General features: G+C 40.2%; 1 protein-coding gene across 3 annotated transcripts in view; it reads left to right on the top strand.

The window, feature by feature from the left end:
* Positions 1-16,641, top strand: part of CERS3 (ceramide synthase 3) — a 119,173-nt gene extending 102,532 nt beyond the window's left edge. For all 3 annotated transcript variants that reach the window (XM_047864557.1, XM_047864555.1, XM_047864556.1), the window contains one exon: positions 12,766-16,641. In XM_047864557.1, coding sequence (XP_047720513.1) covers positions 12,766-12,927 — 162 coding nt within the window. In that variant the 3' untranslated portion in view covers positions 12,928-16,641. The remainder of the gene's footprint in view (positions 1-12,765) is intronic.
* The last annotated feature ends 1,871 nt before the right edge of the window (positions 16,642-18,512 follow it).

The following is an 18,512-nucleotide window of genomic DNA, read 5'->3' as shown; positions in this document are numbered from 1 at the left end:
AAGAAACTTACTGCTAACCATCCTAAATGAGTAGAACAATCCCCACACCATGAATTGCCAAGCTCACAATGTCAAGAGTGCCTAGGCTGAGGTTCCTGGAATGGATGGATGAACTTCTTTCTCTTTTGGCTGATTCCACTTTGTGGTTGGTGGTGTTCCCAAAGTATTCCTTGCTTTCCCACCTACCATTGTCATTCTATACAGAGGGAAGGTAGGTTATGCCAGAACAGCCAAACTCGCTAGTTCTTGAGAAGCCAAGCTCCGTGTAATTAGCTGGGTAGCATTTCTTCAGATGTAAATATTGGTGGTTTAAAATTATTCAAATGATAATTCCAAATGGTTGCCAGCCATTTCCTTTTGAAATCAGGCAACTGCATTGGGAAAGTTCTGATGAATGGAGAGAATAAGATTGTAGCTTATTTTTCAGTTGGAACTGGGTGAAAATGAATACATTTATAACACTACCAACTTTCCATTCCTTCATGGTCATGTACAGTTTGGGTTGGGAAGGGAATAGTGGTAGGGTTGACCATGCCAAGCAGTCATTCTTGGTTCCTTTTCATTCACTTAGTGACCATTTCTGTCTTGTCATTTCTTCTCTTCTTAACCTTGTCGAATGTTGGGTCTAAGCAGCAGAACCGTTCATGTCCTGGAAGCAGCTAATTCTCCCCTCCTGCCCTTCACACATACCTTTCCCTCCCCTGGAATCACAGCATCCAAGTTTGAGCTACACAGTCTCCCATCTCTAGTTCAAGCAACTGTACTTAGGAGGAAGTCTTCCAAGGTTGCTACTTATTGAAACATTTCTTTCAGCCCCATACAGCACTTCCCAATCTTCCTTCCCTCAGGGCACTGAGAGACTGATACTTGCACAGCATGCTAGGGAAAACCGACGCTACCGTCCAAAGAATGAGGAGACTGGGGCTCTGGTAGCTGCTCCAAGATCTAAAGGAATCAATGTCTCAGCATATTTTAACCTTTTCCTGGCACACCAGTTGGGAAACTCTGGTGTAGAATAGCCCCACGATACTCTAGTTGCTATGGGCCATAATAATGTTATGTATTCCATTTTGAATGTGAGCTGGTGGATTGGGGTTGCCTAAGAACATGTTGTATTTTGTCTACCACTGGAGAAGGACAGTGGTGAGATACTTTGTGAATTTTCCTTATTCAGAAATCTCAGCAACAATGGCAGCATGGCTCCTCTGAGCCAAGGCAACGGCCCTGTCCCGCAAGAACTCTCTGAAGTGGTTGTCATGAGTCTGCTGCAAAGTGCTCTAGGTCAGGAGGGGGCTCTGGGGATCCAAACCTGTGTGGCACAGCTCTGCTGACTGCTGTGCTACAGTTTGCTGAGCCCATGGGCCAAGCCAACGCAGAATCTAGATCCTGGTCACAGGGATTTGATGCAGTTTGGAAATTGCTGAAGACAAGGGAAGAGGTCTGTACCAAAGAGCCCCACTGAGTGTGATGGTCTGGGAAACAAGGTCTCCCATACAGGGCAGGACTGAAGATAATCTGGAGGTTTTTGTCTGGAACAACTGAATGAATGGAAGTGCCATTTGCTGAAATAGGGAAGACCGGAGAAAAGGTGGTGTATGAGTTGACCAGCATTTGATAAGCCCATTAGGCAGCTGAGAGGAGATTGTCTAGCTGTGAGCATTTGAGTTTGAAGCCAGGGAGAGAGGTCCACACTGGGGTATAAATTTGGGGGTCAAGGTGGGGGTTTCTGCTGTGGTGTTAGATTCGTTCATTCACTCACTCATCAAACAGATACTGAGGGCCTACTGCACGCTAGATGGAATCACCTAAGAGAAACTAGAAAGAAAGATTGTATTCCCCTCTCTCCCCCTGCAAAGAAAACCACTGAGGCTGTGTCCTTCCACCCATGCTTTCATATGCTTGTTAGACTTGAATACAGTCAAAAATATGGAGTATTGCTTTCTTATTTTTAAACTTTACATCTAGTATATATAATTGTGCATCTTGTTTTCTTCATCCATGACATTCACATTGACACATGTTACTCTGTGGATCAATTCATTTAACTCCTGTACAGTTTTCCACCAATCAGATACTCCACACTCTGTTTAGCCTCCTGTTTATAGTCAATTCTACCATAAACATCCATATATCTGTCTCCTTGAGAATGTATAATGAGAGTTTCTCTGTAGGGAGGATCCCCACGTCACCTTTACTGGATGCTGTCAAACTATCTTTCAAACCCCACATCCTCACCAACACTCGCTTTTATCGGACTTTTCAATATTTACCAGTTTGATGAATGTGAGTTTTTTTTAATCTCACTTTAATTCTCATCTTCCTGATTACTAATATTGAGCATTTTGTATAGTTTATTTGTCACAAATGTTGCCTCTTCCGTGAATTGCCTGCTCAGATCCTTTGTCTACTTTTCTGTCACATTGTGTTTTTCCCCCCTTCTTAATGGAGTGTAGAAATTCTTTGTTGGATGCTAATATTTAAAACAAATTTGAACGTTTCAATTTTAATACACATTTTCTATGACTATATACTTAATCCTCCACCTTTATATGATTATTTCTTAAACGATGCTTACCTAAATCCTAGTGATTTTTTTTTTCCAAAATCGCTTTGTATCTTTGCCTTGTTAGGGTTGTCGAATTTCCAGGCCATAGAATCTAAAGCTGTTTCTAAAGGCCATAAAATATGGCAGTTTAGAGAATGTGCTAATTTTAATGGTTCTAATCCCCAAAGCAAATTACATTTACGAAACCAAATCATTTTCCACATCCATCGCAATTGGATGATTATGACAGAGTCTGGTACACTGTTAATTAATTTTTAGGTAATACAGAGAATATGAAAGACATCTATGGTTGTTATCAAGAACCATGTGGCTTCTGTGGGGCTGTGTCACTCAGCTGGGTGCGATGGAGTCTTGAAGCTCTTATTTAACCTGGAAAATGAACATGTTTGACAAGACACTCTCTAGAATCCACCTAGCCCTAAAACTGACTTCTTCTCTTAGAAGCTCATTTTTCAAAGCCCCCATAAGCCTTAGCAAAATGAATTCATTTCTTAAGGAAATTAGAGACATTGATAGCACCAAGTGAAATGAAAAAAGCCATCAGTGGAAAATAGAATGCACACTTGACCTTTGTACGACACGGGTTTGAACTGTGCTGTACTGTGAATGTATGTTCTCTTCCTTATGATTGTCTTAATAATATTTTCTTTTCTCTAGCTCATTTTAAATATATAGTATATAGTACATGTAACACACAAAATATGTGTTAGTCAACTATTCATGCTATTGATAACACTTCCAGTTAACAGTAGACTACTAGCAGTTAAATTTTTGGTGAGTCAAAAGTTATACGTGGATTTTCAACTGTGCAGGGGTCAATGCCCCTAAACCCCATGTTGTTCAAGGGTTATATTCTAGCTTACACTGGTGAGTTGGGGCAGTTTAAGAAGCAACTTTTGTGTCTGGCTCTGAAATTCAAGAGGAAACATTCTGTGTACACAGACAAGCCAATCTCAGGGTATGTTTTCAGGGATGTGGATCCAAACTCCACAGGACATAAAGGGCTAGGTACTACGTTGACTCGCCCTCAGAATTATAGGCAACTGGGGCTGTGATCTTGATCCTGGCATTCTGTGTCCAAGAGATTTGACACCAACCGAAGGTAATTACCATGTACTGTTACAAAGTCAGCCAGTTTTTTGTGAGCTCCCCAAAAGAAAAGGAGACTAGCAGAAGCTGGAAGTGTGTTCATTACTTTAGGGATCAGGTGCTTGAGTTTTTGGACATAAGTCAGTTCAGCTCTATGCCCCCATTCCTGGCACCCACTCTTCAAAGGGGTATTTTGACTTCATGACTTTAATTGAGGAAGGCCATTTTTATCCCAATTTCACAGCTTGCTTTCTTTCTTTCTTTCTTCCTTTCTTTCTTTCTTTCTTTCTTTCTTTTTAATGTTTATTCATCTTTGGGGGTGGAGGGAGGAACAGAGAGAGAGGGAGACACAGAATCCAAAGCAGGCTCCAAGCTCTGAGCTGCTAGCACAGAGCCCGACACAGGGCTCAAACCCACAAACCATGAGATCATGACCTGAGCTGAAGTTGGACGCTTAACTGACTGAGCCACCCAGGCGTCCCCCAATTTCAGAGGTTTCTATTTCTTCTAGTGTATGGGATGCTTCCAAACTGACTGCCAGTCTCCCTTCACAGTGGCTGTGATTTCAGCCCATCCTCTGAACACACATCTTCTCTGCCCTCTTGGAGTGCCAGGCAGATGACATTTGCCAATATTGATGCCTTTTGGTGATGTGGGGGCTCCAAAGCCCCCGTTAGAGCTAGTAACACGGTCTCCGCTACATACGTAACTTGTCCCTCATTCTTTCCACCACCGTTTTGTGCAACCAAAGGTTGTTGCCAGGTGAGAAGGGGATTCTTAAAAGACTTTGCAAAAATTATACTCATCCACTTCAATCGTGGAATGAATAATATTGTTAATAACGTGTTCTAGAGGGCCCAGGTCATTTCTGGAAAAAGTTCAGTTGCATATAGATATCTTTGCTAATTCAAAAGAATGCTATCTAAAGTGATCAGATAGTGATGTGCTCTCTGTAATGGCAGCTGCTGAGACCTTCACTGAGAGGCAGCTCAGGTGGGCAGATCACGGTGAGCATGTGAGCCCATACGCTTGGGCAAGTGGGAGAACTGAACCAAGTAGCTGTGACCCTTTGGCTGCTGATCCAAGGTCCAGTTCACTCTTCAAAAGGTTCTGGGTCCTCTTTATGCGTGCATTTTCTTGGGCCTTTAATAATTTGTGGGAGGGTTTCAGGCCAACATTTGCATGAGACAAGTTCTACTAGCCCAGTGACAACTAAAAGTGTGCAGAGAACAGTGTAGGGAAAGGCAATGCAGGAAAAGAAATGGGCTGATTCCAAGAGACAGACTCAATGCTGCTGTGTAAGCAGTCTTGGCACTCTGTCAAAGCAGACAGGTAGTGTTCCAGAAAACACTGTGGCTTGACCTTTAGCAAGTATTTAATTCCTTGTTCCACTAGAGCAAGCTTGATTTGTTTTTGATTTCTGTTAAGTGTTGTAATTGCTGGGAAAGATTTGTAGTTGTGAAAAAGTGCTTTGCAGAACATGCATTATGGTTTGTATTTTAATATTCTCTGATTTGGGCTATTTAGAAAAACCTCTTTTTTCTGGCATACCCGAAGTCAGCTTTTTTCAAACTGTGGGTGGCAGATCAGTAATCCAGTTTCCTAGGTCTCAACCACCGTTTTTACAATGAAACAGAACAGAATAAAACATGTCAGTGTTTGTCTCACAGAGTAAAAATAATTAATTAGGGGTGATTTTCATTATTTCCAATTTTATGCTTCAAAGTCAGTCCTGCTGGTACCAAGGGCAGAGTCAGAACAGGGTGAGGAGGTATAAGGAGACCGCTGGTGCTCTGTTCAGTAGGAAAGGAGAGGGAGCTTTCTTATGCAGAGAACTGACCTCAAACAGAACTGAGTGTCTGCCTCCTGGGTGCCCTGTCTCAAGTGTGTGTGCAGAAGACTCCAGCAGGGGTCTGTAGAGCACTGCGGTTCACAGTTTCTAAGCTTAGAGTAGGGTTTTCATCAGATCTGCCTTTCTTAGCTGTGTGGCCTTCTAAGTTACTTAATCCCTCTGAGCCTCAGTTTCCTCTCTTGTAAAGTAAAGAGACTGGCTCCTATGTCCTAGGGTTACTGTGAGGAGGGAATGTTATTGTTCACACTAGCTGCTTGGTCCAGTGCTCAGCACATAGACATTTAGAGCACGAGTGTCTATAGCAGCCTTATCCACAATTGACAAAACTCGGAAGCAACCACGATGTCCTCCAGTAGGTGGATGTGTACATAAACTGTGGTACCTCCAACAGTGGAATATTCCTTAGCAATAAAAAGAAATGAGCAATTGAGCCATGAAAAGACATGGAGGAACCTTAATGCACATAACTAAGTGAAAGAGGCCAATCTTAAAAGACTACATACTCTATGATTCCAACTATATGACATTCTGGAAAAGACAAATCTGTGAGGCAGTAGACAGGTCAGTGGTCATGAGGGGTTGGGGAAGAGGGAGGGATGAATAGGTGGAGCACAGCGGACTTTTAGAGCAGAGGAAAAAAATCCCTTTGAGGTTTCCACTGCTGTTATGGTTTTATTATAGACGGCATATACAAGATAAAATTGAATATAACATGAGCTTTTAGCAATACTTTAATACCCATCATTTCCGATTTATATTATGTAAGCTTGCATAACATGCAACCACTTGTACATCCATCCAACAAACTCTCACTATCCAAAAATCCTTTCTAAGCTTGATGCATCATCTAGGGCCATGGTTCTCAATCCTACTGGACCCGTATCCCATTCGCTAGCCTGAAATTAAATTCCCAGGTTAAGGGGGCACCTGGGTGGCTGAGTTGGTTGAGCGTCCAACTCTTGATTTCAGCTCAGGTCATGGTCCCAGTGTCATAGGATTGAGTCCCGCGTTGGGCCCCATGCTGAGCGTGGAGCCTGGTTAAGATTCTCAATCTCTCTCTCTCTCTCTCTCTCTCTCTCTCTCTCTCTCTCTCAAAATTAAAAAAAAAAATCCCAGGTAATATAACTCACCTATAATCATAATTTCAAAATTAATATAATGCCACAACTGTAATAGAAAAAGATATAATAAGAGGCATTTCTGATAAAACATTCATTTCATGTGTAACCTACGTGCAAAACTACACTCAAGAGGATCCTGGAGTCAACAGATGCCGTGCTTGCTCATGTGGAGACTCACCATGAATGGGGCAGCTGTAAACACAGACTGATGCAGGCATGTTGTGCTGGGACTCAACTTCCCCCCGGTAGTGTTGTGTCATCTGTGACATGGTTTTCTGAAATTATGAAGCCCTGAACAAAACAAAGTATAGCCTTCCTTTGAATTGTGTACATAGTTATGTTCCTGGAGAATTGAGAGTATATTAAAACCACACAAGAATTACCATGCTTGAATGTAAAATGGAATTAGGTTCTAGGTTTGGATGATTAAACACAGAAACACAGTTTCACTTACACAGAGGTCTGGCAGGATGCTAGGATGTCAGGCACATTGTAGGATATATGGTATCTCTAGCCACTGCTTACTGAAAATCAGTGATGCTCCCCAACCTTTGTGACCATTAGACGCCATTAATTTCCAGAAGGCTCCACTGGTCCAGGACCCCTTCCTAGAGGTAAGAGGGCTGGAGATGTGGCTTGGGGCAATGGGAAGCATCTTCTAGGACCAGTTCATATCTCAGCTGAAGCAGCTCCTTAAGTCCTGGAGAAATGGGACAGTAGATGCTAGTCTGCTTTTCTGGAGAGAAATTTATTTCTTTATTCTGACTCAGATTTCCCCTTGTTCCCTACAAAAATCTTTTGAAGAAGGAGACTCAAGGGGCGTGGTCCATGAAAGCAATCATCAGCCATGCATGATCCTTCCCTGAAGGACCCATCTGCAGAGGGGAACAGCACTTCTGATCCCTGCTCACAGCATATCATAAAAAGGTTGCCTTTCTCCATTGCATAACAGATGAGACACCAAGTTTATGCCTCCATGGTTACAGTGAGCCTTTTTACTTTAAGACCCTTTCTGTGTTGTTGCGGAAAAGAACCGATCGTACTGAGAAGAGCCCATGACGTGACATTTCTGTGATTAAGGCAGCAGAATATGGGTACGTTGGGTTTTTTCAAAAGCCATGTTTGCAGGAAGATTGTACACAGAGGAGGTATTCGGTTACATATACCCAGAGGTGGTCAGGTTTAGTCTGGAGGTCACAAAAGGAGAAAGTGACTCATATGGCTATAGATGGCATCTCAAAAAATGGGGTGTCAGGAACCAGCCTTCATCTTCCATGTTTTTTTCTTTTTTTTAAATTTCTATTTGCTTTGGCGGGGGGGGGGGCATGGAAGAGGCAGAGAAATAGGGGGATAGAGGATCTGAAGTAGGCTCTGTGCTGACAGCAGAGAGCCTGATGAAGGGTTCGAACTCATGAGCCAGGAGATCACGACCTGAGCTGAAGTCAGATGCTCAGACCGAGCCACCCAGATGCTCCCATGTTTGTTTGTTTGTTTGTTTGTTTGTTTGTTTGTTTTCTTTTCTAGTCTAAGTTTAATAGAGATGTTTGTGGACTGGTTTAGAGGGGTGCGGGGTCATGGCCAACACTGGCCTTGCCCAGAGCCTGAGTTCTCAGTATTGTTCTAATAATCCATACCATCTTTTCTGTTTTGGAATGAAGCCTGATCTGTAGGAATGTCATTCTTCTGAGAGTCTTTCTCCCAGAATTTCTCTGAGAATACCTGAGAGAGGTGGGGGAGCCTATACCCCTTCATTAAGAACTGCCCTTGAAAGAGTCCCTGCATAAAGAAAATAGAACCCATCCTAATTCCCGACAATAAGAGCATCTTGACAACCAAAAGGCCTACATGAGTAATACTTTACTTAGCAAATGCATATTGGGAAAACCATAGTATTTGCTATCTGAAAAGAAATACGATTAATTTTTAAACACCATTGGGAAAATTGACTTTTTCCCATCTGTATAAAGTTTGATGAATCTATACACAGGTATAGATTTGTGTAGCCATCACCGTAATGGTGCCCCTGGCATCCCTTCTCCATCCAGATAGGTGGTCTTTTCAAGAAGAGCATGTAAATGTGATCTCACTGTTAGTGAGTTCGAGCCCGGTGTCAGTGTCAGTGTGCACTCGCACTGTCAGTGAGGAGCCTGCTTAGGATTCTCTCTCTCTCTCTCTCTCTCTCTCTCTCTCTCTCCCCCCTTCCCTTGCTCTCTCTCTCTCAAAATAAATAAACTTTAAGAAAAATGTATCATTTTTTAAAAAGAAGAGAATGTTAATAACATTAGTATATCATATGGTAGGTATCCTTTTAAAACTAATTTATTTTCACTTAGCATAATGCCGCTGAGATTCCCCCAATTTCTTGTAAATGTCAACACTTGTTTCTTTTTCATTGGTAAGTAGTATTGCATTGTACAGATGCACCACTATTTATCCATTTACTGATTGAAGAACATTTGAGTTGCTTCCAATTTTCGCAGTTATGAATAGAGATGTTATAAACATTTGTTTTTATGTGAACATAATGTTCATTTCTCCAGGGTGGATACTCGGAAATAGGATTGCTGCCATATATAGTAAATGTATGCTTAGCTTTATAAGTAACTGTCAAACTATTTTCCAAAGTGCCTGTACCATTTTGTATTTCCATCAGCAATGTGTAAGAGTTCCTTCCAGTCACTCTACGTCCTTGTCAGCACTTGGTATTGTCAGTAATTTTAATTTTAGGTATTCTAATGGGTTTATAGTTGTATCTCATCCTGGTTTTAATTTGCATTTGGCTAACAGTTAATAATGTTGAACATCCTTTCAAATGCTTTTTGACATCCTGTATCCTCTTTAAGGAAATGCTTCTCTTTGCATATTTTGCCCACTTTTCAGTTGGTTTGCTTTTTTCTTATTGTTGAGTTTTGAGAGTTCTTTATTATTCATACAAGTCAGCTATGAGGTTGGCAAATATTATTTCCTAGTTTGCACCTTGTCTTTTTATTCTCTAAATAGTGTTTTTTATAGTGGACTTCATTTTGATGAAGTCCAGATTATTGTTTTTTTCCAATGGAGTTTGTTGTTGTTGTTGTTGTTGTTCCACATCTTGGAACCCCTCACCCAACCTAAGGTCACGGGTTTCTTCTAAAAGTTTTATAGTCTTATATTCTACATTTAGATCTATGATCCATTTTGGGTTGGCTTTTGTGTAAGATATGACACTTAGGTTAAAGTTTAGTTTTTTGCCTATGGATTTCTAATTGTTCCAACACTGTTGGAAACACTATTCTTTCTCCATTGAATTCCTTTTGCACCTTTGTCAAAACTCAATTGGCCATATTTATGTGTGCCTATTTTTAGATTCTCTATTCTGTTCCACTGATCTATGTGCTTATCCCTTTGCTAATACCACCCAGCTTTGATTACTATAACTTTATAGTAAGTTTCAAATTTGGGTAGTTTGAGTCCTCCAATTTTATCAGAATTGCTTTAGCTCTTCTAGTTTCTTTGCTTTTCCATATAAATTTTAGAGTTGGCTTGTCTGTATGTACAAAAAATCTTGCTGAGATTTTAATTGGTATTGTGTGGAATCTGTAGATCAACTTGGGGGTAATTCACATTTTTACTATGTTTAATCTTCCAATCCATGAACATAGTATATCTCTCCAATTATTTAGATCTTTGATTTCTTTCGTCAGAGTTTTATAGATTTTACATACAGATCCTATATGTGTTTTGTTAGATTTATACTTAAGCATTTTATTTTTTGGAAACTTTTGTAATGTTACAGATATTTAAATTTCAGTTTTTAGTCAGACATTGCTAGTCATGTTAGTTTCCTGTGGCTGCTGTAACAAAACTTGATGGCTTAAAAACAGCAAATTTATTCTTTCACAGTTCTGGAGGCCAGAAGTCTATAATCAGTTTTGAGCTGAAATCAAGGTGTGGCAAGGGCTGTGTTCCCTCCAGAGGCTGTAGGAGAATCTGTTCTTTGTCTTTTCCAACTTCTGGTGGCTGCCAGTATTCCTTTCTTGCAACCACATTACTCCAGTCTCTAACTCCATCTTAACATTGCCTATTCTCTGTGTTGAATCTCCCTTTGCCTCTCTTATACACTTCGGATGGCCTTAGGGCATTCCTAGATTATCCAGGACAGTCTTCTCAAGATTCTTAACTTAATCATATCTGCAAAAACTTTACCATATCGGGTAACAGTCACAGGTTTTTAGGGATTAGTACTTAATATCTTTGAGGACATTTTTCAGGCTACTACATTATTGTTTAGAAATGCAGGGCACCTTGGTGGCTCAGTCAGTTAAGCTTCCGACTTCGGCTCAGGTCATGATCTCGCAGTTGTGAGTTTGAGCCCCATGTCAGGCTCTGTACTGACAGCATAGAGCCTGGAGCCTGCTTCGGATTCTGGGTCTCCCTCCCTCTCTGCCTCTCCCCTGCTCATGCTCTCTCTCTCTCTCAAGCAATAAAATAAACATTAAAAAACATATAGAAATCAAGATTGTGTGTGTGTTTGTGTGTGTGTGTGTGTGATTTTGTGTGTTAACCTTGTGTCCTGCAACTTTGTGCTAAACTCACTTATGAATTTTAGGAGCTTTCGGTAGATTGGGATTTTCTACATAGATAATCATGTCATCTTCAAATAGTGACGCTTTTACTTCTTTCTTTCCAATCTGTTTGACTTCTGTTTCTTTTTCTTACCTTATTACATTGACTAGGACTGCCAATACAATGTTGTATAGGAGTGGTGAAAGTAGATATTCTTGCTTTGTTCCTAATCTTAGGAGGAAAGCGTTCGGTCATTCATCATTAAGTATGATGTTAGCTTCTATTTCTTCTTTGCTGAATTTTTTTTTGATCATGAGTGGATGTAGAATTTTGTCATATGATTTTTCTTCATCAACTGATATAATTATATATTTTTTCCTTCTTTGGATTATTAATAGGTTGAATTACATTCATTGATTTCTAAATATTGAAACAGCCTTGCATTACTGGGACTAACCCCACTTCATTGTGATGTATTATTATTTTTATACATTGCTGGTTTTGATTTGGACTATTGTGTTGAGATTTTTTATGTATATATTCATTACAGATATTGGTCTGTAGTTGTTTTTTCTTATGCTGTCTTTTTTCTGGCCTTGGTATGTGGGTAGTTCTAGCCTCAAAATAAATTGGGAAGTATTCCTTCTTCTTTTTAATGGAAGATATTGTGGAACTTTGGTGTTATTTCTTCTTTATATGTTTCATAGAATTTGCCAGTGAAAACTTCTGGGCCTGATGATATTCGTTTCCAGATCTATAACTAATTTAATTTATTCTATAGTTATATGACTTTTTTAGGTTACCTATGCCATATTGGGTGAATTTTGGTAGTTTGTAGTTTTTGAGAAATTAGTCCATTTCATCCAAGTTGTCAGATATATATGCATAATATTGCTCATTGTATTCTGTTATTTTTATAATATTTGTAGTATCCATAGTTGAATCCTCTTTTTATTTTCTGACAAGTTGTGCCTTCTCTCTCTTTTCCTTTGCTAGTGATTTATCAATTTTATGGATCTTTTCAAAGAACCAGCTTTTGGTTTACTGCTTTTTTCTGTTTTCGGTTTCATTGATTTCTTTATTATTTCCTCCCTTTTGCTTGCTTTGGGCTTATTTTGCACTTCTTTTTTCTAATTTCTTAAGGTGGAAGCTCAAATTATTTGAGACTTGTCTTCTTTTTAATATAACATTTAATGCTATAAATTTCCTTATAAGCACTATTTAGCTACCTTTGACAAATTTTGATATGCTGTAGTTTCATTTTAATAAAAATATTTTCTAATATCCATTGTGACTTACTCTTTGATCCATTGTCAAGTGTGTGTTGTTTAATTTCCAACTGGTTTGAGATTTTCCTATTTTTTGTATTGATTTCTAAATTAATTCCATTATAACCTGAAGTATACTTTGCATAATTTCAATTCTTTAAGTTTGTTGAGATTTATTGTGTGACCCATGATATGTTCTACCTTGGTGAATGTTTGGTTTTTGAAATTTGCATTTTCTTTCTGGGTTTGGGATTTGGGTTTTCTTCATCACTCAAGCTCTTTCTGGAAGGTTGTCACTCACATCCCATTCCTTTCTTTCTCTAGGACACCCACGATGTGCGGAGTGATGATGAGGATGGGTATGAAGAAGACGAGGAAGAGGAGGAGGAGGAGGAAGAAGCCACCAAAGGCAAAGAGAGAGACTGTTTGAAGAATGGCCTCGGGGCCAACAGGCATCTCATTCTCAACGGTCAACATGGCCGTTAGGTTGAAGTCCATGCAGCTACCGGGTCACAGTGTCCTCTAAGGGCTGCTGGAAGCCAGAGTTGCTTCCCCCTCCACAGCTGTGGCCTACAGGAGCCACAGGGACCCCAGATTCTGCCCTTTCCTCTTTTCAACCACTACCTTCCTCTCCCCCTGAGATGTATTTAACAAAATGTTGTTAATTTGTGTTAAAATGTTAAATATAGCATCCCTATGGATTTTACTGCAGTTAGGACTCAGACTGGTCAAAGATTTCAAGGATTTCTCCAGAGGCCCATTTCAGTTCAGTTGTGTTCATTCATATATGTGAGACTGGTGGTTTTCCATGCGCTCATGTCATGCCAGTAGGACTTTGCATCTTGCCACCTTGCTCACTCTCAGGATTACTTGAGAGGTTCTAGGGGAACCCACTTTTTCAGGTGTGTTCAGCCACAGAGAACAGCTCATTGCCTCCCAAAGTGATGTAGAGGACGCAATGCAACAGTGGCAGAAGGACCAAAGGAGGTGACCAGGCTTCCAGGGCTCACTGGCCACTTTCTGATGTGGGTGGTTTTTTTAAACGTTCCAAGCCTTGGTGTCCAGTGGGAATAGTAATAGTTGCCTGGCCTACCTCGTGGAGTTGGAGTAAGGATCAAATGAGATAACAACAGAAGGAAAGCGTATAACTGCCAACTGCAATGTGACTGTTACCTGACCCTGTTTTCACTATGATGCCAACTCTGGGAGACAGAAACCTGACTACACTTGGCACTGAATGGGCCTGAACAAAAGGCACAATCTTAAAAAATTTATTTTAAATGTGTCTGGAGATACCCAGAAGTGCAAATATCCAGAAGGTTGTTTCCATTATATTTGGTAACAGCTACCCAGGGATGATTCTCAAATTCCCCCAAATTCTCTACCCCCAGGTCCCCTGGCCAGTGGAGGCAGCCTGGGCCCCAATTCCTTATTGTCTTTTGCTGGCCTCTCACTCGCTTCCTGAGAAGAAAGCTTTCCTGCCCCTCCCCCTGCCCTGAGCCCCTCCTTCAGGCTGGCAGAGCTGCCCAGACAGCAGTAGGATCCCTCTGGGGGCCTGTCCCGGAGAGTCAGACCCAGGGCAGGCTGCTCACCTAGCCATTATTTCCCGGAAAACCTGAGCCTTTGGGGCATGACATGCGTGCGAGCTGTTGACCCAAGTGAAATCTTAGAAACAGAAAGAGGATGCCACACTCTTTCATCTCTGCTATGCAACCCAATCAGACTGCTCAACAGTAAGACAGAACAAAACAAAAGGCTGCAAAATACCCCCTGAGAAATGTCCAAGGACAAGTGTTAGAGTCAATGGCAGCTCTTGGGGCTGCAGACCACTCAGGGAATACAGATACAAATACCAATACAGATACAGATACCAATACAGGCTGGTGGGTCAGTAGCCTGCTGGCGGCCCCCTCAGGGGGCACATCTGAGCCCAGAGTGCAGGGCAGACCTGAGACTTAGGGTTCAGCTGGCTGAGGAGAGGCTGAGCCTTGCAGAGGAAGAGCTTGAACAGAACACACAAATACCCCTACACACACACACACACACACACACCAATCTCTCATACTTTGGGGGCCACATTTTGCACTTTTGTCCCATTTGCTTGGGGCCCCTATTATAAAACCAAGCGGGAGTTAGGGCTGTGAGGGCTGGCAAGACATCCACACAGGCCCCCCTGATGCGGGCTGCTGCTGCTGAGTGGAAAGGCACGGCCCAGCAAGGGGTCCCCGGTTTTTATTCTTTAATAAAAAGATGTTTTTAAAATCTTCAGGATAAACAAAGACAAAACTCAAAACTGTTGCTAATTCTTTCCCCATCAAGATCTCTTCCTGAAGAGTCATTAGAACAACAGAAAAACCTATGTCAAGTTTTCTCTGCCTGTTATTTGCTTTTATGAGTACGACATAGGCATCATATGTACAATGTTTTATTATAAATCTAGAATGCCTCCACTCCCTTTAGGACATAGGTGTTAAATTATTATTAATATTATATTATATTATTATTATTGGTGGAAGAAAAATCCCATTGAGACACTATGTTTTATGTTTCCAGTTAACAGACTGTTTTTTTCCTTGATTTATTTTGGTCTTGTCTCTGTACCAAATTATCTTCTCACTTAAGGTAAAAACATGTTTATTGGCTGCTCTAGCCTCCAGTTCTTTTTTTTTTTTTCTTATTTAAATGTGAAAGGTAAACTTGATAGGCCAACTTCAGCTCTCTCTGATACAACCGGAAGCACTGAACTACCTCTGGAAAGGTAGATATGCATTGTTGTAACATCCTCTATGGCTTTTGTGGTCATTTTAAAGGTCACCTCTCTTCCTACCAGAACCAAGGGTTCACACTATGCCAGATGACTTTATAAAAACACAGTCCACTGTGCCACCAATGTTATCATAATGGTGAAGACTTACAATAAAGCAAAGACAGAATCCGGAGTAGATTCAGCACACACATTGCTTGGCTTCTGAGACATCATTATTGCTCTCACCAACAAGTGGAAAAAAAAAGATTTGCCTCTAGAAATGCCCTGCCGGAAATCAGGGGGAACAGGCAGAAGGGTAGAACCAAGTTAGGACATTAAGGCTGCTGCCTTTGGCGTATCAGACTCCAGACAAGAGGAAATAGGCCTGACGGGGGTGACCCACTTGGCTGTAGACAGTGCGGACAGACCAGTGTGGGCTGGGGTCTAACCTGGGTCATGGCATCTGGGGCCTGTGGTGCAAGGCAATGTTGAAGTGCTAAGAAAGGGGACTGATCTGAAAGGAACTTTCTTGACCACACTTTCACTGTGACTGTAGAGCAAGTAGACATTCAACAGATAAGAGAATGTTACGAGCAACTTTATGTCAGTAAATTTGAAGGCGTGAACAAAATGTGTAAGTTCCTAGAAAAATGCAACTTGTTAACATGGGCACAAAAAGAAGTAGATATTTAAATAGCCATCTAAATGAAACAAAATTCAATCCAAAATTTTGAAATCCACTCCTCTACCCCCTACACACACAAAATCTTTAGGCCCAGATGGTTCATCCAGCGGATTCTTCCAATATTTAAGGAGTAATTAACACACGTATTATACAAACTTCTGTAGAGACCAAAGGAACACATCCATACTTGTCTCATAAGGCCTGCATAATCTCAATACTAAAATCTGAAAAGAATATTAGGAGGCAAAATCCCAACAACTATTAGCTAAATCATTTGTGAACATAAGTACAAAATTCCTCAACACAAACTGAATTCAACAATATGTAAAGAAGAGAATGCATGACAGACAAGTTGGGTTTATTTCAGGAAGTTGTGGTTGATTTATTATCTGAAAATCAATGTTACCATTTTAAAAGAGTAAAGGAAAAAGCCATATCTTCAAAAGCTTTAGATAAAATTCAGCAACTATTTATTTGAAAAAAAAACTTCACAGAAAAGTAAGAAGGAACTTCCTTAACCTGATTTAATAGCACCTTCAAAAAGCATCAAGCCAGCATCATATGATGCTATAATGGCCAAATACTGAAAGCTTTCCCCAAAGGGATGAGCACTGAGACAGGGATGTCCATTAATGATGCCCATCATGCTGAATATCTTCAACATTGTATTTTTCATCCTGCCTAATGTAATATTTCAAGAAATAAAAATTGTGAGGCTTGAAAAAAGTAAATAAAAACTCATATTACAAATGAAATGCAAAAAATCCCACACAGTGTGTGTGTGTGTGTGTGTGTGTTTAAATTTATACAGAAATATCAAGAAACAAGAGTGGCTAAGACAATCTTTAAAATAAAGCAAGAGAACTCATTTTACTAAGTACCAGGACATACTACCAAAAAAGATAGTAAAGCAGTGTGAGATTGGTATGAGGATAGACAAATAGAACAATAAAATTGTATAAAGACCAGGAACAAACTCATGCATATATGCACAGTTGGCTATCTTAAGGATAAAAATTAAACTTGATCCTTACCCAACACCATATACAAAATAAATTCCAGGTGTTTTTGTAGATCTAAATGTGAAAAAGCTTCCAGAGGAAAACATAAGAGGACATTCATCTTCATGACCTTAAGATAAGCAAAGGATTCTTAAAAAGCAATATGGGGTGCACCTGGGTGGCTCAGTCAGTTAAGCATCTGACTTTGGCTCAGGTCATGATCTCACGGTTCATGAGTTCAAGCCCCTAGTCGGCCTCTCTGCTGACACTGTGGAGCCTGCTTGGGATCTTTCTCCCTCTCTCCACACATCCCCTGCTTGCACGCTCTCTTTCTCTTTCTGTCTCAGTAGAAATAAAACTTAAAAAAATAAAGCATTACACATAAAGGAAAACATTAACAAATCAGAGTAAATAATAATAAAGGAATTCTATTTCTCAATCGACACCATGAAGAGAGTGAAAGGGAAAGCCATAGAGCAGGAGAAAATATCTGCAATACTTAAAACTGACAAGACTCATATCCAACACATATAAAGAACTCCTACAAATAAAATCTGACAACCCAATTAAAAAAAAAATCAACAAGGCACTTAACCAGATGTGTAAATCAACAGATCAAGTAAATATATGAAAAGGCGCTCAATTTCATTAATCATTAGGAAGGCTGTTAGTACCAAGCAGCGATCACGTGGAACAAGAACTTACTGCCGCAGGAGTATCATTACAGCCACTTTGAAAATGTTTGTCATTTCCTAAAATTGGATGTATGTGCATATTACAATCCAGCAGCTTTACTACTAGGTGCGTATCTAAAAAGCACATACATGAACCTCAAAAGAATGCATATGCATGTTCTTATCAGCAGTGTTCGTGATAGCCTAAACAAGTCATTTCCAAATACCCATTAAGAGTAGAATGGGTAAGTAAATTGTGGTAGACAGTAAAACCTTGGTTTACGAGCATAATTTGTTCTGTAAACATGCTTGTAATCCAAAGCACTTGTATATCAAAGCGAATTTCCTCATAAAAAATAATGGAAACTCAGATGTTTCATTCTACAACCCAAAAATATTCATATACAAATCATTACAATACAGTAATATAATAGAAAATATTAAAGAAAATAGAAAATATAAAGAAAAACAAATTAACCTGCACTTACTTTTGAAGACCTTCACAGCTGGTGTGAGGGAGACAAGAGAGAGGAGGGTTATTATGACTTTCACTGTCACTAATGGAATCACTGCTATTGGCTCAGTGGAATCTTTTCTTTACGTGCAACTTTAACAAGGAATCTATCCAATGACAGTTGCTTTTGCAGCCTTTTGAGGATTTCGCAGAAATGTGACTTTGCATTGTCGCTAAACAGATTCATCCCTCGCACTGCTACAGCCTTATTCGGTGGTGCTTTTCTACAAAACTTTGCACTGTCTCCCACATTTTACACATCTCCCTAATCTCATTTGAAGTGAGGGATTCCTCCCCCCTTTTCTCCTCCTCCTCTGCAAACAAGATGCAGATGTAGACTTCTTATAAAATCTTGCAATTTTGGCCAGTCGCATACCTCATTCGTACTTCTTGATGACTTCTTAACTTCCACTGTAATCATCTCCTTATTCTCACTGCCTTTCTTTTCAAC

This window comes from Prionailurus viverrinus, chromosome B3, assembly GCF_022837055.1.
Source record: "Prionailurus viverrinus isolate Anna chromosome B3, UM_Priviv_1.0, whole genome shotgun sequence".
NCBI lineage: Eukaryota > Metazoa > Chordata > Mammalia > Carnivora > Felidae > Prionailurus > Prionailurus viverrinus.
This window is presented reverse-complemented; position numbering and strand designations above follow the sequence as displayed.